General features: G+C 67.3%; 1 protein-coding gene across 3 annotated transcripts in view; it reads right to left on the bottom strand.

Moving 5' to 3' along the window:
• ARHGAP23 (Rho GTPase activating protein 23) overlaps nt 1-22,210 on the bottom strand; it is a 36,471-nt gene that overhangs the window by 6,000 nt on the left and 8,261 nt on the right. For 2 of the 3 annotated variants that reach the window (XM_058858044.1, XM_058858042.1), the window contains exons 2-16: nt 11,726-11,905; nt 9,306-9,330; nt 8,567-8,659; nt 8,164-8,242; nt 7,872-7,926; nt 5,440-6,886; nt 4,479-4,634; nt 4,247-4,358; nt 4,113-4,170; nt 3,880-4,017; nt 3,501-3,800; nt 1,013-1,074; nt 589-716; nt 328-446; nt 92-247 (exon numbers count right to left, since the gene is read on the bottom strand). In XM_058858044.1, the coding sequence (XP_058714027.1) occupies nt 92-247; nt 328-446; nt 589-716; nt 1,013-1,074; nt 3,501-3,800; nt 3,880-4,017; nt 4,113-4,170; nt 4,247-4,358; nt 4,479-4,634; nt 5,440-6,886; nt 7,872-7,926; nt 8,164-8,242; nt 8,567-8,659; nt 9,306-9,330; nt 11,726-11,905 (3,108 nt within the window). The remainder of the gene's footprint in view (nt 1-91; nt 248-327; nt 447-588; nt 717-1,012; nt 1,075-3,500; nt 3,801-3,879; nt 4,018-4,112; nt 4,171-4,246; nt 4,359-4,478; nt 4,635-5,439; nt 6,887-7,871; nt 7,927-8,163; nt 8,243-8,566; nt 8,660-9,305; nt 9,331-11,725; nt 11,906-22,210) is intronic. The other variant, XM_058858043.1, reaches the window with a different exon arrangement.

The following is a 22,210-nucleotide window of genomic DNA, read 5'->3' as shown; positions in this document are numbered from 1 at the left end:
ATGACACAGACCAGGAAGCATTCCAGAGGCATGGTAGGGATGGGGACCATCCCTGGCCAGCAGCAGGGACAGTCACCTGCCCTGGCCTCACCTCGTCCTGCAGGTTGATCTCGGTGGCTCCCTTGTTGAGCTGCTCCTGCAGGCTGGACACCACCGCGTTGTTGCCGGGCACGCGGTAGATGCCCATGTACTCCAGCCCGCGGTCCTCCACCACCTTGCAGCACGCTTCCACGATCAGGGGCACGTTCTGCAGGGACAGGGACGGGCTCAGGGGGTGCCAGGGCTGTGCGGAGTCCCCGAGGGCTGGCGGTGGTGGCACGGTCCTACCTTGTTGTCTGGGGCAGGCTGACAATCCTCCAGCCTCACGCCGAAGGCGCGCGGGGCGGATTTCTTGTTCTTCTTCATGATGTTGATGCCCCACGGGGCTTTTTGGGAGCTGCTTTCATCTGGGGTGGGTGGGGAGGGGAAAAAAACCCACAGGATCACTTGGGATAAATGGGAAGAGCAGCCCCACAGGGATGAGCACCACAGCAGCTCTGGGGGGACACAAAGCACCCCCAGTTTGCCATCCTGGGGTGTCACCCGTACCTTTTGTGACAGCTGCGTCCTGCCTGGGGGACCGGGGCGCGCTGGTTCCCGTCTGCTTCAGGAACTCGGCTCGGATCCCCAGCCCACGAGGGCCCTTGGGGGACGAGTCGGGCTTGGTGCCCGCAGGGCTGCAGGGAGAGCGGGGAGGGCTCAGGTGGGGCAGGGCCAGGGGCACCAGCCCGGCACAAAACCTCCCGGTAAACACTGCCGGCGTCACTCCCAGCCTTTCCCGGCATCCTACAGAGACCCCCGGGCTGCTCCGAGCCTCCTTAAAAGTGGGTTTGGCCGACCCCAGGCCAAGCCGGGTGCGGGCGGCTCTTCTATCACTGCCCCCTTCCAGGGAGCCGCCGGCTTTGCTCCGTCACCGTCACACCAGGGTGACCAACGCCCCGGGGGTCTCGGTGCCCACCACCCCGGTCCGTACCTCACTTTCCGGTAGTCGTTTAACTTCTTGCTGATAAGGGCTTGGCTGGCAAAACCGGGGTCCTGGGGAGGCAGAGAGAAGAGGGGAAGGGAGAGCTTGAGCAAGCGCGTCCGCCGGACAACCCCGGGCAAGTCCACGCTCTGCCGGGCAAGGGCAGCACCAGGTCCCCGCTGCCCCGGCCCCGCCGCTGTCCGTCGCTCCAGGCCGCGGAGCGGGGTCCGAGCCGGACACGGGTGTGTCCTGCCAGGGCACGGACACCTCCATCGAGCCGCTGGACACACGGTGTGCCCCAACAGCACCGCAGAGCCGGGGTGTGCACAGACAGCTCCGCCTTGGAGCTGTCCAACCTCCAACCTCCACAACGCTCCAGACTTGGAGAAACGTCTGGTTCCCACCATGGCAGCACTTCTGACCCGGCAGCACCAGGTGGTTCTGACCCGACAGCACAGCTCAGTTCCAACCCGGCAGCACCAGGTGGTTCTGACCCGACAGAACAGCTCAGTTCCAACCCGGCAGCACCAGGTGGTTCTGACCCGACAGAACAGCTCAGTTCCAACCCGGCAGTACCAGGTGGTTCTGACCCGACAGAACAGTTCAGTTCCAACCCGGCAGCACCAGGTGGTTCTGACCCAGCAGCACCATCCACACCATCAACACCAACCACAGCACCACGGTTCAGTTCTGACCCAGCAGCACCATCTGGTTCTGACCCAACAGCACCGTCGGGTTCCAACCACAGCAGCACGGTTCAGTTCCGACCCAGCAGCACCATCTGGTTCTGACCCTCCAGCACCATCTGATTCCAACCTGGCAGCACCATCCGGTTCTGATCCAGCAGCACCATCCCTGCCGAGCCCCCTGCGCCCCCCGGAGCAGGGCTGTGCCACAGACAACCAGAGACAGCCCCGAGCTCAACGCACCCTCTGGGGCTGGAGCCTGCCACAAGCCCAGTGTGACCACCACTGCCACCAAACTGAGCCACCACGGCCGGACTGACACCAGCACCAGCACCGGCACCGGCACGGCCACACTGAGGATCCACTGCTGGAGCCCAGAGCGGCGCCGGGGGCAGCTGTGCCCATCTCACACCTCAGCGACTTGGCACAGCCCACGGCTGTCCCGGGAGGGCTCGGCAGCGGCACAATCCATGCCCGGATCTCTCTCCACAAACTGAGCCACACCAAACCATGGCAGAGCCACGGCAAACCATGGCAGAGCCACATCAAACCATGGCAGAGCCACACCAAACCATGGCAGAGCCACGGCAAACCATGGCAGAGCCACACCAAACCATGGCAGAGCCACGGCAAACCATGGCAGAGCCACATCAAACCATGGCAGAGCCACACCAAACCATGGCAGAGCCACACCAAACCATGGCAGAGCCACACCAAACCATGGCAGAGCCACACCAAACCATGGCAGAGCCACACCAAACCATGGCAGAGCCACGCCAAACCATGGCAGAGCCATGGCAAACCATGGCAGAGCCACACCAAACCATGGCAGAGCCACACCAAACCATGGCAGAGCCACACCAAACCGTGGCAGAGCCACATCAAACCATGGCAGAGCCACACCAAACCGTGGCAGAGCCACATCAAACCATGGCAGAGCCACACCAAACCATGGCAGAGCCACACCAAACCATGGCACAGCCACACCAAACCGTGGCACAGCCACACCAAACCGTGGCAGAGCCACATCAAACCATGGCAGAGCCACACCAAACCATGGCAGAGCCACATCAAACCATGGCAGAGCCACACCAAACCATGGCAGGGACAAGTCACACAGCGACAAGGACAGGCCACACCACGGCAGAGCCGTGTCAAACCTTGGCAGGGACAAGTCACACTGTGGCACAGCCACGTCAAACTTTGGCACAGCCACGTCAAACCTCAGCAGGGACACGCCAAACCTTGGCAGGAGCACGCCAAACCTCGGCAGAGACACATCCACCTCACCAGGGACATGCCAAACCTCGGCAGAGACACATCCACCTCACCAGGGACATGCCAAACCTCGGCAGAGACACATCCAGCCTCACCAGGACATGCCAAACCTCGGCAGAGACACATCCAGCCTCACCAGGGACATGCCAAACCACACCGTGGCAGGGACACCCCACCACGGCACAGCCACGCCACGGCACAGCCACGTGGCGCCTCACCAAAGCCAGGACACACCACGGCAGAGCCACGCAGGCTCCTCCACCACCGCACAGCCAAACACCGACTCGGCCGATCGGCACCGGCTCCGCCTGGAGAGCCGCGGCCCCTCCGCCGAGCATCCCGCGCACCCTGCCCCGGCCGGGGCGGGGGGGCCACGCTCTTCTTGGACACCACGAGCCCCCACGCACCCCTGGGAGCGCGGCACGGGCCTGGCCGTGGCCTGGGGAAGCAGCACAAGGCAAAGAGCCGGAGAGAGCCGAGGCGGTTAGTGCCGGGAGAGCCAGAGGCAGCCGGGAGCCCCATGTGGCTCTCACCTCGCCCTCAGCCTTGCTGTTCTCCCTGATGACTTTGATCCAGGCCAGCATGTCTTCCCGATCCTCTGCCTGAAAGAGATATTCACAGAAGTCAGCGGTCGTCAGGCGGAAGACGTGCTTCCTCTTGGTCTCGCTGTAGGAGATGTCCACCAGGCACGCTTGGATGCTGATCGGCGGCTCCTCCTCACCTGGGGCCGGGGCGCAGGTCACCGCCTCCCGCCTGTCCTTGCACAGGTACAGCGAGTGGGTGCGCAGCACGGCGAACACGCGCTTCCACTGCCGGATGCCTCCACCGACCTTCTGCGGGGGACAAGGGATGGAGCGGCGGCCTCGGGGAGCGGCCCCGCCGCGCCCAGGGCTGGGGGCAAACCCTGCCTACCTTCCCCTTTTTGGTGAGGATCTGCTTGCAGTGGAGCCAGCCCTCCTTCCTCACGGCGCTGAACGGCACGTCCGAGAGGTCGGAGGTTGAGTGTCTTTTGGAACGGGCGTCTTCGGACGTGCCCAGGCTGTCCAGAGACTGCGAGGGGCCGGAGGGAGGTGTTGGGGGGAGGCCATCGGCACCCCCTGCTGCCCCCCCAGCTCTTTGGGGGCGGCCCCCAGCGCGGCACTCACCCCGTCGGTGAAGAAACTCCTCAGCATGCGGAGGCTGGGGACCCGGCTGGGCATCCTCCTGCGGGGAGAGCAGCCCCCGTCAGCCGAGGGGGTGGGAGCTGTGGGGCAGGGGCGGGACCGGGCTCCAGCCCTACCTTAGGATCTTCCCCTCGTCCCGAAACGCGTTCAGACCGTCGTCGCAGGACTTGGAGCGCTCGGTGGTGATGGCCAGCAGGTAGGAGGAGCGGCGGCCGGCCTTGATGCTGCCTGCGGTGGGGAGGGGGCAAAGCCCACCCTGCTCAGCCCGGGGGCGCGGGGCAGGGCTCTGGGCCGGGGGGCTGCTCCCCTCCCCGACTCCCGGGGCTGTTCCCCCTGCCCAGCACTTACTGCAGTCCTGGGAGTAGTGCCGGGACAGGGCGAAGGCGAAGGTGGGCGACGCGGGGCTGGTGGCCACGGCGGGTGCGGAGTTCATGGCGCTGGACACCACCGAGGAGGCCGGGACGTGCTTGGCCTTCAGGTCGATGCTGGGGCTGGTGGGTTCGTCTGTCAAGGGGGGTGGGCAGTGTTGGACAGGGGTTGGGGGCAGGGGAAATCCCTGCTGGGACCCCCCCGGTGTTTCTGAGGATGGTTTGGTGTCAGGGTTGGGCTGGGGACACGCTCCCATCCCCAGGAGTGAGACCCTCACCCACTCTGAGACCCCCCCAGCCCCGTTCCATCCCCTCCCTTCCCATCCCACCCAGTTCCCTCCCCGGGAACGGGGACAGGGCAGAGCTGTGGCTTCCCGAACCCAGCCACACCCTGGGCAGGGAGATCCCAGGTGCGACAGGGACAGGGACAGCCCTGTCCCCACCCCGGAGCAGGGCCGGAGCCAGCAGGGCTCCAGTTCACACCAGTGAGGGGCACCAGTAAGGGGCAGGGGCTGCAGGACAAGAGAGAGGGGTGAGGGTGCTCAAACCCAAACCCTGGCACCCCATCACCAGCCCCGAGCCTGTCTGGGGACAGCAGATCCAGAGGGGTTTGGGATTCTGTGGGGTGCAGGACACTGTGGGGTGCGGAACTGTGGGGTTTGGGACTCTGTGGGGTGTGGGACTGTGGGGTTCGGGACTCTGTGGGGTGCAGAACTGTGGGGTTCGGGACTCTGTGGGGTGCAGAACTGTGGGGTTCGGAACTCTGTGGAGTTCGGAACTCTCTGGGGTGCCGGGAACTGCAGAAGCCGCTGGTGTAGCCCCTTCCCATCTCCCGCTGGCCACAGATGGACGCCCTGGACTTCTGAGCCCCAAACGCGCCCTCCCTGGCACGGGAACTCCCAAATCCCTTCCCGGAGGTGACCAGCGAGCCCTGGACTCACCGATGAAGGGGATGGACGCCAGCGAGTCCTCGGGGGCCGCCAAGGGAGCCACTCTCCGGCCCGGCCGCTCGCCCCCCGGCCTGTCCCCTCTGCCCGCGGCCCCGGCCGGGTCACAAATGTCCGTCTCCTTCACCCCCTCGGGGAACACGAAGTTCATCTGCCGCAGCGGCGCGGGCATCTTGCGGCCCGTGGGCGGCTTCTGCCGCAGCACCACCTCCTCCCTGCGCTCCTCCGGCTGCTCGGAGGCTCGGCCGCCCTCCGGCCTCGGCTCCTGGGCCGCGCTGGGCACGGCCGGGGCGGCGGCGGGGGACGCGGCGGGGCTGAGCGCGGGGTCCCTGAGCGGAGCCGCCGCTCGCTGAGCGATGCTGAAGGTGGGCAGCCCCCCGAAGGCCGGGTCCCGGCAGGACAGGGCGTGCAGCAGCCCGGTGCGGCGCTGGAAGGACGGGCTGTAGCTGCGGTAGCCGATGTAGCCCGAGTCATCCGCGCTCTGCAGGTTGGGCTGCGACGGGTGCTTCTGCACCGGCTCCCGCGAGGAGGAGGAGGAGGAGGAGGAGGAAGCGGCGAAGGAGCCGGGCGGGACCGGCTGCCCGGAGGCGGCGGCGGCGGCAGCGGCCCGGCAGAGCCTCTCGGGCGGCCAGGCTGAGCGCTCCAGGTGCTGCGAGAGCAGCGCGCTGGGCTCCAGCGCCTCCATGGAGCGCCCGTACCTGCCCAGGTAATGGTCGGAGCGGGCTCGGGGGGCCCATCCCTCGCGGCTGGGCTGCAGCAGGGTGTCCTGCGAGGCGCTGTGGGGCCAGCCCCGAGGGGCCGCGGCCCCGGAGCCCCCGAGGCGGTCGTGGGACACGCTGCGGTAGCGGGGCATAGCGTGTCGCCGCTCCTCCGAGGCGCTGCGCCGCGGCTCCTGGCTGCAGAACCAGCGCGACAGCGCCTGCTGGCACTCCTGGCGACCGGGCACACGCTGGCTCCCCGACACGTCCCGGGGGAGCCGCCCGGCTCCCGAGAGGCCCCCGACGCCCTCCTTGAAGCCGCAGTGAGTCCGGTGCTCCGGGAGGTGCTTGGGGACGCCGTAGCAGGAGGCGGTGGCGGGGGACATCCCGTAGCGCTCGGGAGCGGAGGATGCGACGTTGGCCGGGCAGGAGGGGCGGGAGAAGGAGCCGGGGTGCCCGTGGGGTGCGGCGGGGCGCGGGGAGGGACCCCCGGGCTGCGGCTCCTCGGGGCGGTGCGCGGGGCTGCCGCCGCTGTCGCTGCGGGCGCCGAGCGGGGGCGAGGGGCCGCTGGTGGCCGGGCGGGGGGCGCGGGGGTCCGGCGGCTGTCCCGGGGCTGGTTCGGCACCCCGGGCCTGGAAGGGGTAGGTTTTCCGCGGGTAGCAGATGGGAGGGGGCTCGGGGATGCTCTGAGCCCCCCCGGAGTACGGCTCGTTGCCCTTCAGGTAGGCGTCCTGGGAATAGGCCTGGGGAGGAGCGGAACAGGGTCACAATCCTCCACATTCCCACGGCAGGGAATTCCCTGAGCCCGGAACAAACCTCCCGTGGGATCAGCTGGGCTGGGCTGGGCCGGGCTGGGCTGGGCTGGGCCGGGCTGGGCTGGGCCGGGCTGGGCTGGGCCGGGCTGGGCCGGGCTGGGCTGGGCTGGGCTGGGCTGGGCTGGACTGGGCCGGGCTGGGCTGGACTGGGCTGGGCCGGGCTGGGCTGGGCTGGGCCGGGCTGGGCTGGGCTGGGCTGGGCTGGGCCGGGCTGGGCCGGGCTGGGCTGGACTGGGCTGGGCTGGGCTGGGCTGGGCCGGGCTGGATGCAGCCCCCCACCCCTCCACACCCATCCCGCTTTCCCACGGGGTCCCCCCCCGGTTCCGAGCAGCCGCAGCCCTTCCGCTGTCCCCTCTCCTCCTTCCTAAAATATTCCAGCACGGCCATCCCGGCTGGTCCGTCTCAGTTTTCACGGCGCCTCTGACTCCACGCCGGGGCATTCCCGGGGCCCGGGGCAGGCGCGGATGGGGACCCCCTTATAAAACCCCCCCAGTTCCACGGGAGGGGTCCCCCAGGCTGGGGACAGGCAGTGGGGGAACCCCAAAAGCCACCGAATATCCAGGCTGGGAGAGGAGGGGCATCACCCCACGCACACCCCTCAGTCCCTCAGGCCACCCTGCCCGGGCCGCTGTCACCCCCAGATCCCAGCACAGCCACTCGGGGGGTTCCAAGGATGAGCCAGACCCTGAAACCTGGAGCAGCTCATCCTCCAGCTGTGCCCCCCAAAATCACAGGGGCCACATCCCCCCGGTTCCTGCAGCGGCACCCCCAGTTCTGCACCCATTGCTCCTCCAGGGATGGCGGTGGAGCCGTGTCCCCCAGTGTCCCCCAGTGTCCCCAAGTGTCCCCAAGTGTCCCCAAGTGTCCCCAAGTGCTCCCAAGTGTCCCCAAGGCACCTGCCCAGCAAACTCACCAGCTGGAGGATGTCCTCGTCCTTGGGCATGATGGAGAGCTCCAGCACATCGTCACTGCGGGACAGGGGACAGAGGGGTCAGGCTGGGCGGGGTCAGTCCCCAGCTGTCCCCAAGCTCACACCTGGCTGCACCCCCCACCACACCAATGTCCCCAGGTGATGGTGGCAGCACGTGCTGCCTGTCCCCGGTCACCCCAGCGCCTCGGGGGCCCTGTCAGTGACACCCAGAGGGACAGAGCCTGCTGTGACCTGTCCCCATCCTGTCACCTGCCATCCCGGGCAGGGCACTCACCTGTTCTGGATCAGGGCGATCACCTGAGAATAGGTTTTCCCGATGATGCTCTCCCCGTTCACCTTGACCAGCCGGTCACCTGCAGAGCCCAGGGAGGGGACAGTGTCACCACCAGGGAGTGGTGGCACCTGGATGTCCCCACGGTCACTCAGGGCAGGGTTTGAGCAGATCCCGCGTGGCAAAGGGACTAACGGGACACCCCAAACCCAGGAGAACCCCCGGGGACCCCAGGGCTGCTCTGAGCACCCCAGGGCCAGAGGGAGCAGAGCGCTCTCAGAACCAGAGACAAGGGGCAGGAAAAAAAGAGCAGAACAAGCACGAAATTCCCTGGCGGAGGAGGCGGAGCGTTCCCGGGATCCCTCCAGCCGCCTGGAGCCACCCCCGGCTCCGCGTCCCCGCTCACCCGTGCGCAGCCCCGCCTGGTGCGCCGGCCCGTCCTCCCGCACGTTCTTCACGAAGATCGTGTCCATGGGCTCCAGGCGGCTCCGGGGGGGACCTGCTCGGCGGGGACAGCGTGTCAGGGAGCTGCGGCCACAGCCTGCACCCTCCCGTGGCGGCCAAGTCACCTCCTCTCCTCGCCCAGGTCCCTGCCACCCCCAGCCGGGGCTTCTCCCGACAGCCGAAACCAGCGGGTGCTGCCAGGCGGGCGCGGTGCCCACCGGGGATCCCAAATCCCACCCGGAGCGAGGTCGGGGACCCCCCCCCAGCCCCTCCCGGTGCCCGGTGCCCGGTGCTGGCACCGCCGCCCGCAGCGGCTGCCCGGGGAGCGCGGCCCCGGCGCCGCGTCAGCGCCGCAGCGCCGATCCGTTCTGACACCTTCACATTCGCTCATGTCACCCTGAGCCTCCGGGAGGGGACAGCGGGGCCGCGTCCCTGTCCCCAAACACCCCTCGCTAGCCGGGGGCCGGTGCTGGCCACGCCGCAGCCCCTCCGGGTGTGACATCCCGCAAAGCTCCCCGGGGGGGGTTTGGGGACACCGAGGCCACCGCCGGTGCCAAGGGCCACCAAGCTGCCACCAAAGCACCGAGTGGCTTCAGCGCCAGCTGATGATCAGGGCTGTGGTGACAACAGCAACCTGTGACAGCCGCGTCACCCCCCCTCCCCTGTGCCACTGTCCCCAGGGTCCCCATGCCGCTGCTCACCTGCTCGGTTCCCATTCTCCTCCTCCTGCCAAAAAACAAAAAGAGAAAAGCGTTGATTTGGCGGGGCCGTGAGGAGGGGATTGGGGCAGTGGCAGCCCCCCGAAGCCCCCCGCGGGACCGGCGCGTCCCTCTGCCCTCCTAAAGGCTAAAATTACCTCGTGACACCGGATCAGGGACCGGCCGCAGCCCCCCGCACCCAGCTGCCGCTTTGGGGCCGGTTTTGGGGCAGCGGAGCTGGAAGGGGCCCTGCCAGCCCCGGGCTGGCATCTCACCCTTCACCCAGCCCCCGCCGTGGGGCTCCAGGGCAGGGATCCATCCCATCTTGGATGAATCCTCATCCCTGCCCATCCCTGCCCGTCCCAGTGCACGGCTGCTGGGCACTGCTGTGTCCCGTGGGGTGGGAGCTGTGCCAGATCCCTGTTTTCTACCCCAAATCCCCCCGTGGGGAGCCCCCAGCAGGGCAGCGCTGCCCGGGCGGGGGTGCTGGGTTGGGGTGGGGCTCAGGGTGGGTCTCACATCCCCCCCCGAGGAGGGATCCGGGCACCTGGAAGGGGAATTTTCACTCCACCAGAGCCAGATTTTTCCGTGCCCGGCTGGGAACTGCAGGTCCGGCCACAGCCTCCAGCCAGGAGGGGACACAGCCCTGGTGTCCCCGAGGTGCCACCTCCCTCCAGGGGGGTGAGAAGGCACCAGCCTCCCTCCCAGTGCGATGGACAGACATTCCCAGCTCCATGGATCAGACATTCCCAGCTCCAAGGATCATTCCCAGCTCCAAGGATCAGACATTCCCAGCTCCATGGATCATTCCCACCTCCAAGGATCATTCCCAGCTCCATGGATCATTCCCAGCTCCATGGATCATTCCCAGCTCCATGGATCAGACATTCCCAACTCCAAGGATCAGCCATTCCCAGCGGCCCCGCTCCAGGTGCCCAGCGCAGGGCGGGAAGGAAAATCCACATTCCACGGCCTCATCGGGGCCACAGAGAGACCGTGGGGCCACCGAGAGCCCCTGCGGGCACGGACTCATCCCCTCCCTGCCCGTCCTCACCCTGCGGCACCGCAGAGCCCTTCCCGGCCCCGGGGACATCCCGGCGGCCCCGCTGCCAGGGCGATGAGGGCGGCCAGCGTGGCGAGCGAGGCTCCGGGTGCCGGTCCCCTCCCTGCTGAGTCAAACCCACCGAAACTCAGCCCCCGGAGCTGGCGGGGTGCCGGCCCCCGCGGCTGCTGCTGCTGCTGAGCCAGCCCCACCGCGCCCTGCCCCGCCGGCTCCGGCTCGCACGGCGGCCCGCAGCTATTCCCAGCCTCTTTCCAAGAGCATCTCCAGCTCCCGGCGCTAATCCGCCTCCTTCCCACGCGGCCCCGGGTGCTCCCGCCCCGGGAGGGCTCAGCCCGGGTGCCCAGCGGGGCAGGATCAATTTTTTGGAAGGCAGTGGAGAGGTGGGAGAGGGTTTGGGGGAGCTTCAGGCCATTCCCGTGACAAAATCTCCCCGGCAGAGTCGCGCTGCCGGAGACGGGGCCGTGTTCCCGGCGCAGGAAGGCAGGAAGGGGTTGGAGAGGCAGAACGAGGAGCTTGGGAAAAGCGCCGGTGCCGGAGGATGGCGAGCGGGGATTCCGGCGAGTTCTCCCCACCCTGTGACTCACTTCCCACCGCACTTCCCTGGCTGCCAGCGCCTGGAGCCGTGGGGCAGCCGGAGCCGTGGAGCTCCAGGGATGATCCAGGGATCTGGAGCAGGGAAAGGGATGTGTGGGACTCCCCAAATCCCGGACTATCCTCTCATCATCCACAGAAAACGGGGAGGGAAGTGTGTTCGGAATTCCGGGAGCTTGGAGCTCATCCCTTGGGGTGTGGAGGGTTCTCCATCCACGCTGGAAGCTTTTCCTGGGTGGTTCCGTGGGATCTCTCCATCCCTGAGGGGAACTCACTGCCCGGATCGGGCTCAGATGTGCCAAGTCCTCCCAAATGACGTCACCGTGAGCAAAGCGCAGATCCCAGGGCAGATCCAGTTGGAAAATCCCCACCAACAACCAGGAAACCGGGAGCCAAAAATCCGCCAGCCCTGCTTGGCCCCAGGGGCTCGGAGGTGCCTTTTCCTGCCGTTCCCAGCCAGGCCGCAGCCGCTGCTCGGGGCTGAGGGATCCTCTCCGTTCCCACAAACATCCCAAAAGGCTCTGGGATGTCTCCAGAGGTGCTGCTTGTCCAGAGCTCCTCTTCCAACAGCTCCACGGGCTCCTCCATCCCAGGCTGAGATCGCCACGGGGCATCCCCTGGCTGGGGGCGGCTCCAGGAATCCCAACAGAGCCGGCGATGGGCGCTCCCCTCCTCATCCTCCTGCCCACCCTCAGCCCAAACGGGAGCATCCTGCATCCAGCCGCGTCCCGCTCCAGCATTCCCGGCTTTTCCCGGCTGCCAGCCCTACCTTGGCCGAGTGCACGGCCGATTCCGGGGGGTACACGATGAAGTGGCGGAGGGTGAAGCCGAAGCCGCCCTGGGAGCTCTTCCGCAGCGCCACCGTCTTGGGGCCCACCCAGGGGAAGGATCCCCCCTCCGGGGGTGCGTTGGCGTTCGGGGACGCCCCATCTCTCCGGCCCGGCGTCGGCTGCAGGGACAAGGACAAGATGTCACTTCTAGGGGCTGAGCTCTGCCCAAAATTGCCCCGATTTCCCCTCCCGCGATCCCCAATCCCAGCCCCCCACCAGAGAATTCCAGCCCTCCCCGACTCCTCCTGTGTGGGGGCTTTGGGAAGGAGATGAATGGAAAGGAAATCCAAATAAATGAGCTGTGCCTGGGGGTCTGGATGGGACCCAGGAGGGGACACGAGGGGGACGGGATGCGGGACTTGGGGACAAAAGGTCCCTTCTGACCGCGGCACAGCAATAACCCTGGGCAAAGCCGGAAAGAGCCGCGCGGGGGGCGGTGGGACCCGCCTGAGGCTCCCCAAAACGGGGCAGGGACCTCGGGATGTGGCAGGGGACACTGCCCCGAGCAGCAGATGGGGACAAGGGGATGTGGCTGCACCCCACCGCTCCCAGAGAGGGAACGGGGCTGTGGAGGAGCCGCGGGCACCTCTCCTGGCACTGAGGAGATGGAGAAACAGCCGGAGAGCTCGGGAGGGCTCTCACAGCCCCGCTGAGGGTCGGTGCTGCTCCCCGTGGCTGCACATCTGGCGGCACATCTGGCCGGGCTGAGAGCAGCTCCGCGGCCGAGGGGAGCAGAGGGCACTGCCTGATGTCCTGGCACCGGCCAGCTCCGCCAAAACCGGGGGAATTGGGAATCTGGGAGCGGGAGGGACACGCGGGGATCCCCAGGGACCCTGCCCGAGTCCTGGCTCCTTCCCCCAGGCGGGATTCGGCCCCTCCTGGGATGAGGGTGTTGAAATCCAGGGGCTGCCGGGGTGGAAGCGATGGATGGGCAGCGGGGAGGGGACAAGGGACACAAAGGGACAAGGCACAAAAAGCCTTTGTGTGTGTGCCTGTGCTGAGTGGGCCTTTTCGCTGCCGGTGGGGAGATCTGACGGCAGGGCCGGGCTGTGTCCCCTGTCCCGCACGTCCCGCACGGAGCCCGGGGTGACCACGGGGGTCTTGTCCCCCTGCGAACGCTGTCCCTGCGCTCAGGACACACCGCACCGACCCCCTCCAAAACTCGGCTGCTCCCACAAACCACCCAGAACCCCAAAACGACACCACGGCCGAGCCGCAAAACCCCGCTGCCAACGCCGCGCTGCCGCCGAATCCCAGCGGAAAAGCCCGACCCAGATGGCAACAGGAGCCCCCCACCCCCGGGGGACCCCCCAGCGCTCGGCCTCGGGGGCCGGCAGCATCCCGCCGGCGCCCGGCCCCATCTGCGCCCTCCATTGTGTCGGCCGCCGGCTCGCCGGATTATTTTTAAGCTGACAGCTGAATGTGCCCCGCTGATTTTAACCGGCACGGACAGGCCTCGGAGAGAGGGCTCGGCTCGCTGCAGACACCAACGGCAGCGGCGGCCCGCGGGGACGGGGACGTGTCCCCTTGTCACAGCCCAGAACGTGGCTCCAGCTCAGGGACGCGTCCCCAGGTGTCAGGTTGACCATGCAGGCTGGATGCTGTGCCTCAGTTTCCCTCTCCGGCACGCGGATTTGGAGGTTTTTGGGTTTCAAAGGTTGTGGCTGAGATGCTCCGGTTTCCTCCCCCTGGCGGGGTTGTCACCCAGTTTGTCACCTCAGCCGCTTGTCCCCAGAGCCCCGGCCCTCCTCCCAGATTTCTGCCTTGATTTTAGCCTCGCCCTGGTGGTTCCTGCCGTGCTCCACCATCCTCATCCTCCTCACCCCAGCATTCCCAAACCCCCATCCCACGAGCGCTGGGGATGGGGGCAGCCCCTTTTTCCGGTGCCTGTCACATCCAGCCCCCCCCCGCCCGGGTCACCCCAATTCCCGTGAGCTCCTCCACCCCCACCCCAGCGCAGGTGTCACCGAGTCCCTGTCCCCCGTGTCACTGTGGGGACACGGAGGGGACAGGTCCCGCTCCCACAGAACAAAGGAGCCTTGTCCCCAAGTCCTGGGGCGCGGGATTTGCCCTGCAGGAGCAGGATCCGGGAACTGGACCCCGACCCTCGGCCACAGGAGGGGACCAAAGGGACACCCGCACCCCCCTCCCTCCCTCCTGGGACCCCTCCACCCTTCCAAATCCTCCCCCCCAACCCCGGCTCTCACCCTGCGGCACCGCTCGGTTCTCAGCCCGCGGCCGGGGCGGGGGGCCGGGGGCGGGCGGGGGTCGCGGGCGGCGGCGTGGCGGCGCAGGCTGCTCAGCCAGATGCAGCGGGGCTCGGGGGAGCTGCAATCCACCCCGACCGGCCGCTCCAGGCGCCAGCCCCTCCCGGAGCGCTCCACGCTCCACAGCCTCTTGGGGCTGGGGGCCGGGGGGGGCCGGCAGGGACCCCGCCGCGACCCCCGCGCCGCCCCGCCCGTGCTCTCCTCCACCATCCCGCCGGCCTTCAGGGGGTCTCAGCCGGGGGTCGGGACCCCCATGGGGGTGGGTGGGCGGGGGGCGATGCGCGGAGCTCGCAGGCCGGCGGAGCTGCCGGTTCGGCGCTCGGTCGCTCGCTCAGCACCCCCCGAGCGGCACAGCCCCCACCCAGCCACCCCCCGGATGGAGGGAGGGAGGGAGGGAGGGAGGGATGGAAAGAGGGAGGGAGGGATGGATGGAAGGATGGAGGGAGGGAGGGCGGGCAGCCACACGTCCCGGCTGCGGCTCCAGCTGCTGGCAGGGATCAGTGCCCAGCCCACCGCCCCCAGCCAGACCCCAGCCCCCAGCCCCCCCACCCTGCCGCCTGAGGCGTCACTTTGCCAGGACTTTCCCTTTTTTATTTTCTTTTTTTTTTCCCTTTCATTTTTTCCCCTTTCATTTCTTTTTCCCTTCTTTTTCTTTTCCTTGTTTTTTTTTTTTTTCCATTTTTTTTTCCCTTCTTTTTTTTTTTTTTCTTCTTTTTTTTTTTTTTTTTTTTTTTCCCTTCCTATCCGCCCCCTTCTTCCTCCATCACCCCGGGCAGCATCCCACCCTCCCCGCTTCCTCCTCTCCCTCCTCCCGGCCCCTTCCTTCCTTCCTTTCGGCAGGGCACCGGGCGATGCCGGGGACACGGAGCGGGGGGACATCCTCGGGGTGTTGTCACCCTCTGTCACCCCCGGTCCCCTCTTTGTCCCCAGCACTCGGCAGAGGCCTGGCAGCGGGAGGAGACGGGGGGGACACGTATCCTGCACCCCGAGGACCAAACCCCGACCCCGGGGACCAAAACAGCCCCGTGGAGACCAAAAATATCCCCCCAGAGGCAGACACGGCTCCTCAGGCCTCCCTCAGCGCCTGCCGCGGTGGCTCCAAGGACAATTCCCAGCTGGAATTGAACCCAGAGCCCCCCCTGAGCCCCACCGCTCATTTTGGGGGACACCTGTCCCCTGTTGTCCCCCCCAGGCACAAAGCCACCACCCTCCGCGGTGCCACCCAGGCCCCCTGACAGCGCTGGGGACACCTGGGACAACGCCACCCTTGTCGCTGCTGCCCGCACGGGGACAAATCCCCGTCCCCAAGCCACTCTCCCAGAATTTGGGGGGGGGATAAGGAAAAGAGCGGCACCTCGGGGAGCCTGGCAAGGCCGGGTTTGGGGCCGGGGGTTGCCAGTGCCCCCCCTGGGCTGTCCCCTCCCGCTCTGCCTGTCCCTGTCCCCGCTCGAGGGGGTCCCGCTCCGCATTCCTGCCGTGCTGGAGGCCGAGGAGAGCGAGGCACGTGCGGCCACGCCGGGAAATGCCGGGAATTGCTGGGATTGCATCCACACGGAGCGGGGACGGGCATTTCCACCCCCCTTCCCGCCCCGATCCGTGTGGGTCACCCCCAGCCCCACAGCGCCGGGGTGATGCCGCAGAGACCCCCGGGGACACTGCCAGTGTCACACTGAGCCCCCACCCTGTGCCCGCTGCGCTGTCCAGAGTGTCCCCAGCGACCCCCACCCAGTGTGACCCCCCCCCGAGTCCGGCTGGCCGGGGTGGGGTGGTGACAGCCGTGTCCCCAAGGACCCCTCGGCACACCCAGGGCAGCGTCCCGGTGTGAGAAACCGGGATGGAGAAAAGTGGGAGCCAAAATCCCTGCCAAAATCCCACCCTGATGTCACCCGGTGCCCGTGCCGGGGGTCCGCCACCGGAGCCACCCCGGGGACAGCCCGGTGGCCTCGCCCCAGCCCGGGGACACGGAGCTGGCGTGTCCCGGCTCGCAGAGCTGGAGAAACCAGACGGGGCTGTGGGTGCCAGCAGCGCCCGGGGGGGCTTCGCTTCCCGCCTCAAAGGGGGAAAAATCCAGCCGGGAATGGCGGGGCTGGATCCTGCCGGGGGTCCCGGGACAGCTGGGGACACTGGGTGCCACCCTGTCACCTCCCTGAGCCTGCAGGGGGTTTGGGGAGGGGGTCCCCAGCCCTGGGGGGGGGACAGGGAGGGGGCGACCCCCGGGATTATTCCCGCAGCCCAAAGAGGGAAAGGTCAGGCGGCGCTGGCGGGGGCAGATTCCACCCCGAGGAATGCGAGCGCGCCTGGACGCCTTCCAGAATGTTCGTGTTGTGCACAGGAGTGTCCTAAATACGCGGCCAAACAGGAGCTCCCGGCATGCACCGGGCCCGCTGCCGGCCCCGGGACACACGGACACCGGACAGACGGACACACGGACAGACGGACAGGGGACACACGGACACACGGACACACGGACAGGGGACACACGGACAGGGGACACACGGACAGGGGATACACGGACACACGGACACCGGACAGACGGACACACGGACACCGGACACACAGACACATGGACAGGGGATACACGGACACCGGACAGACGGACAGAGGGACACACGGACACACGGACACACGGACAGGGGGACACACGGACAGGGGATACACGGACACAAGGACACATGGACAGAAGGACACCGGAAACACGGACAGGGGGACACACGGACACCGGACAGACGGACAGACGGACACCGGACACACGGACACACGGACAGAGGGACACACGGACACACGGACACCGGACACACGGACACCGCACACACGGACACACGGACACACGGACACACGGACAGGGGGACACAGGGACACCGGACACACGGACACACGGACACACGGACACTGGACACACGGACAGAGGGACACACGGACAGGGGGACACACGGACACACAGACACACGGACACCGCACACACGGACACCGGGCACACGGACAGAGGGGACACACGGACAGGGGGACACACGGACAGAGGGGACACACGGACAGGGGACACACGGACAGAGGGACACACGGACATGGAGGACACGTGGCTCTGGGGACACACGGACAGGGGACACACGGCCCTGCTCCCACACCTGCCAGTACTGAGGGGCCTCCTCCCCTGTCCCCCCTGTCCCCCTCTGTCCTCCCCTGTCCCCCCCTGTCCCCCCCTGTCCTCCCCTGTCCCCCCCCGCTGGCACCGAGCCCGCCCTGCCCCGAGCGCGGTGACATCTCCGGGGCGCAGCCGCTGGTCCCAGCCCGGGCCCTGTCACCAGCTGTGCGACACTGCCAGCCGCGCCACCGCCACCCCTGGCACGCGGCGAGGATAACGTCACCCCTGGGACAGCGACGGGACAGCGACAGGGACGGGGACAGGGACAGGGACGGGGACAGGGACAGGGACAAGGACAGGGACAAGGACAGGGACAGGGACAGGGACAAGGACAGGGACAGGGACAGGGACAGCACAGGGACAGGGACAGGGACAGGGGACAGGGACAGGGATGGGGACAGGGACAGGGATGGGGACAGGGACAGGGACAGGGGACAGGGACAGGGGACAGGGACAGGGATGGGGACAGGGACAGGGACAGGGACAGGGACAGGGACAGGGACAGGGGACAGGGACAGGGGACAGGGACAGGGACAGGGACAGGGATGGGGACAGGGACAGGGACAGGGACAGGGGACAGGGACAGGGATGGGAACAGGGACAGGGACAGGGACAGGGACAGGGACAGGGACAGGGACAGGGACAGGGACAGGGACAGGGACAGGGACAGGGACAGCAGCGCTGCCACCACCGCGGCCACACCGCCGCCCTCCTCCGGCCGCCCGGATCCGGCGCGGGGGGGACACCAGCGCTAATCCCCCCAGCCAGGGCCAGCTGAGATTAGGGTCAGAAAAATGAGGTTTTAATGGGATTTTGGAGGAGGAGGAGGAGGAGGAAGCCCTGCTGAAACAATAACCGATTTCCAGCCCTTTCATGGCGAAGCTGCTGCCAGCTCCCACCTGCCACGGGGAAGGGGGTCGGGGGTCCCACGCGCCTTTCCTGGGTTCCAGGCAGCTTTTGGGGGGGGTGTAGCCCCAAAAAGAGCCGGGACGGACGGTCCCCTGCGGGCCGGAGCTGCCCGCACCCACCCACACCCCCGGGCAGGGCGGGGATGCTCCCGGAGCGGGCCTGGAGGCGGTGAAGTGACACCAGAACGGGGCTGGGGACAGGTGACCACGCCGGGAGCATCCGGGGATCCCTCCCGGCCGTGCCGCAGCCCCCCGGGATTAGGGATCGGCGGGAGAAAGCATTTTAATTCTCTTTAACTCAAACCAGGGCTGAGGAGCTTTGCGGCTCAGAGGGGATTTTAGGGGGGTGCTCGCACACAGGCAGCGCCTGCTCTCCACAGCCCCCCCCGGGATGCTCCAGCCCCCTGGAATGCCCCCACCCCAGTCCCACCCGCCTGGATCCCGCGGGGAATGGGGGGAAAGCGGGGTGGGAGTGGAGGTGCAACCCAGGCGGGAGGAGCAGCGCTGGGAAAAGGAGAGAAAAGGAGGGAGAAGGAGGGAAAAGGAGGGAAAAGGAGGCAAAAGGAGGCAAAAACACCTCGGTGATGGAGAGAAACCCCCCCGGGTGCCTCCCTGTGCCATGTTCCAGCCTGGGCAGGATCCCCAGGGATGGATGCAGCACATCTGGGCAGGGTGGGAGTGCTGGTGATGACTCTCGGCTGATGCCAGAAGGGTTTGCTCCAAGCATCCCTGGAGATTCCCAACAGCCTCTTTCCCCATGGCCCGGCTGTCAACAGCACCCCCCGAGCCCCTCGCGGCACCACTGGGACCCCACAAACCTCTGGGACCTCGTGGGGGCATGGAAAAGCCACCAGGGTGCAGGGCTGGGGGTCCCTGGCCATGGAAAAGCCACCAGGGTGCAGGGCTGGGGGTCCCTGGCCACGGAAAAGCCACCAGGGCGCAGGGCTGGGGGTCCCTGGCCATGGAAAAGCCACCAGGGTGCAGGGCTGGGGGTCCCTGTCCCCACTGCCAGCTCTGGGGACAGCCCAGGACGGGGATCCCACAGCAGATCCAGCACTGGGGGCTGGATGGGCACTGCCCCGTTCCCCAAGCCCACCCCACACCAGTCAAGGACCCTCATCCTCATCCCCGTCACCCCCGTCACAGCCGGGAGCGGGGTGGTGACACTGCCCGGGTGACACCGGAGCCAAGGAGAAGCCACCGAGCATCGCTGTGACATTCCTGCCGCTGCGGGCTGGGTGTTAACACGGGGAAGGAAATCCTTCCTTCCTTCCTTCCTTCCCAACACCAACTTTTATCTGGACAGCGTCTCCTCCCCAGCCCACAGCGGGTCCGTCCTGTCACCAAACCCAGCTCCCTCCTGGCATTGTCCACCCCAGACACCATCCCTGGATCCGCAGGGATCTCATTCCATCTCAAAGCAGCAGCTCCAGCTCCCCCCCGGACAGAGGGGGGGTCCCTGCTGCCACATCCAGAGGAATTTGGGAATTCCTGAGAGCCTCGTTCCCTTTCCCGGCCTCTCCTGGGCAGCCCCGGTGCCCGCCGTGGATCTCCGGCCGCGTGGTTCCGCCCCTGCCGGTCCCTGGCGGAATCCCTGGGCTGGAATTGTTGGATTGTCCCCCCCGAACATCCCTGCGGGTGCCACCGGCTGCTGTCACCGCGCTGAGGTGACAGCGTGCCCGCGCCACAAACCCAGGAGGGCAGGACGGGCAGGACGCGGCCCCATCCCTGAATCCCGCTCCTGAATGCCACGGGAGCACCTCTGGGTGCTGGGGACAGAGCCACAGGGCTGGGGGACACTCCCAGCGCCCCAGGGACACATCCCAGCACAGCCAGGGCCGCTTTTGGGGACACAGCCAGTCCCTCCCCACGGCTCTGCCCATTCCCACATCCCAGTTCTCCCAGTCCCCCATCCCTCACGGATTGTCCCCAACTCCCAGTGCCGGCAGGGAAAGCAGCCCCGAGGCAGGGACAAGCTTGGGGACACACCAGAACCAGCGGAAAGACGGGAACCACGGAGCCAGAGCCGCTCCAAGGCGGAGTTTTTATCCTCCATGAGGAAGCGGGACCACGATGTCCTTCATCCCCAGCTCCTCCTCCTCCTCCTCGTCCTAAAAACGGCGTTATCAGCCGCGGGCCCTAGAAAAGTAACAGGATTCCGTTTCCTGTTTTTCCCATGGAAACCCTCAAATAGAAGCTGGCCTCATTACGGCCGTTTTTCGGGTCTCTGGGTGGTTTTTTTTTTCAGCCGGGCTAACAACAATGAGCCATTTCCTCCGGCGGCTCCGAGAGGCACCTTGCGCTCCGCTCCCGCTCCTCCGCGGCGGAAAATCCGAGCCGGGGAGGTCAGGGGGAGGCTGCAGCTCCTTCCAGCCCCGGCCCCGTTCAAGGATGGGTGGCCCGGGGTGGGGACAGTGGCCATGAACCCCTCCCTGACACGGGGGACAACCTCGGGGTGACGCCTGAGGGTTTGGGAGGGAGCTCGGCCAAATCCCACAGCCCCGGCTGGCTGCTGAAAACACGGAGCCAAAAAGGGGGTCCTGAGCTTCCCCCCGGCCACAGCGAGGACAGGAGGTGGCTTTGGGGACACGGCTTTGGGGACACGGCTTTGGGGACACCAAGCTGAGGTGGCAGCATCCCAGCAGCGTGAGGAGCAGCCGGACATTTTTCCGCAGCCCACACGCGTCCATCGGCCGAACGTCCAGTCCGTGTCCCCTCCCCGGCCGGGGACATGGATGTCCTGCCACTGCTGCCACACCAGTCACCGCCAGCCCCGCTGGGGACCACGCTTGGCCCTGGAAAGCGCTGGCACCGCAGCCCGGCCCCCGCCCGGCGCGGCGGAGAAAGAGCCACTATGTGCCACAATGGCCCGATTGTCCCCCGGAGCCACCGGGCTCTGTCCCACCCGCCCCGGGGCTGCCCCACGCGCTCGGCGCCATCAAGGGACCCTCTGTCACCCTCGGTGGATGGCAGGGGGGGGACGGTCACCGTGGGCACCCCGGGGTGTGCGGTGACAGGTCAAGGGGTGTCACCGGTGGTGGGTGAGCGGAGGGGTGATGGGGACCTGGCTGGTGACTGAAGGGGACAGGAGCCCGGGGCTCAGGGATGTGGCAGGAATCTGTTCCCTGGGCTGGGATGGCTCCTGGAATCCCAAATCCTTCTGGGAAAGGGGTTCCAGTGGGATCCAGAGGGTTCCAGAGGGTTCCATCCCAGGGAGAGAGGAGGGTCCATCCCTGTGGTCACCAGGGCCATCCCCACTGTCACCAGGGCCATCCCCACTGTCACCAGGACCATCCCTGTGGCACCAGGGCCATCCCTGTGGCACCAGGGCCATCCCCACTGTCACCATGTCCCATCCCCACTGTCACCAGGTCCCATCCCAGTGGCCACCATGCTCCATCCCCACTGTCACCAGGGCTATCCCCACTGTCACCAGGGCCACCCCCACTGTCACCAGGTCCCATCCCCACTGTCACCGCTGCCCCATTTTGGTCACTTTGGGACAACTCATCCCCTCTTCCCCACATCCAGCCCCACCCTCCCAAGGACCGGGGCCAGCCCCACACCCCGACACGCTCCATCCCTAAAATCCACCTCTCTCCAAAGCCCGGGGACACCAAACCCCTCGGGAATGTGACCCTGGCGCGGCCGCGGTGGCACCGGCCTGCCGGACCGCGCCGCCGCAGGTCTTGCGCCACGCCAAGGTGTGCCCAGGCTGCCAATTAGGGAGGAATTAATGAACTTCTGGGGAGAAGCCGCCACGGAGAAAGGAGGCGACTGCTCCGGGTGCTCGGGGCAGGAGGTCGGCGGCGCGTTTGAGGCAGCGACCTGAGGCAGCCCGAGCCAGGCCGGCTCCTGGAGAGCCAGGAGGGTTTGGGGAGAGCCAGGAGGGTTTGGGGAGAGCCAGGAGGGTTTGGGAGAGCCAGGAGGGTTTGGGAGAGCTGGGTGGGTTTTGGGAGAGCCAGGAGGGTTTGGGAGAGCCAGGAGGGTTTGAGAGAGCTGTGATGGTTTGGGGAGAGCCAGGAGGGTTTGGGGAGAGCCAGGAGGGTTTGGGGGAGCTGTGATGGTTTGGGGAGAGCCAGGAGGGTTTGGGAGAGCCAGGAGGGTCTG

Source organism: Poecile atricapillus, chromosome 27, assembly GCF_030490865.1.
Source record: "Poecile atricapillus isolate bPoeAtr1 chromosome 27, bPoeAtr1.hap1, whole genome shotgun sequence".
Taxonomy (NCBI): Eukaryota; Metazoa; Chordata; class Aves; order Passeriformes; family Paridae; genus Poecile; species Poecile atricapillus.
The sequence above is the reverse complement of the archived record's forward strand: the minus strand, read 5'-3'. Positions and strand labels throughout refer to the sequence as shown.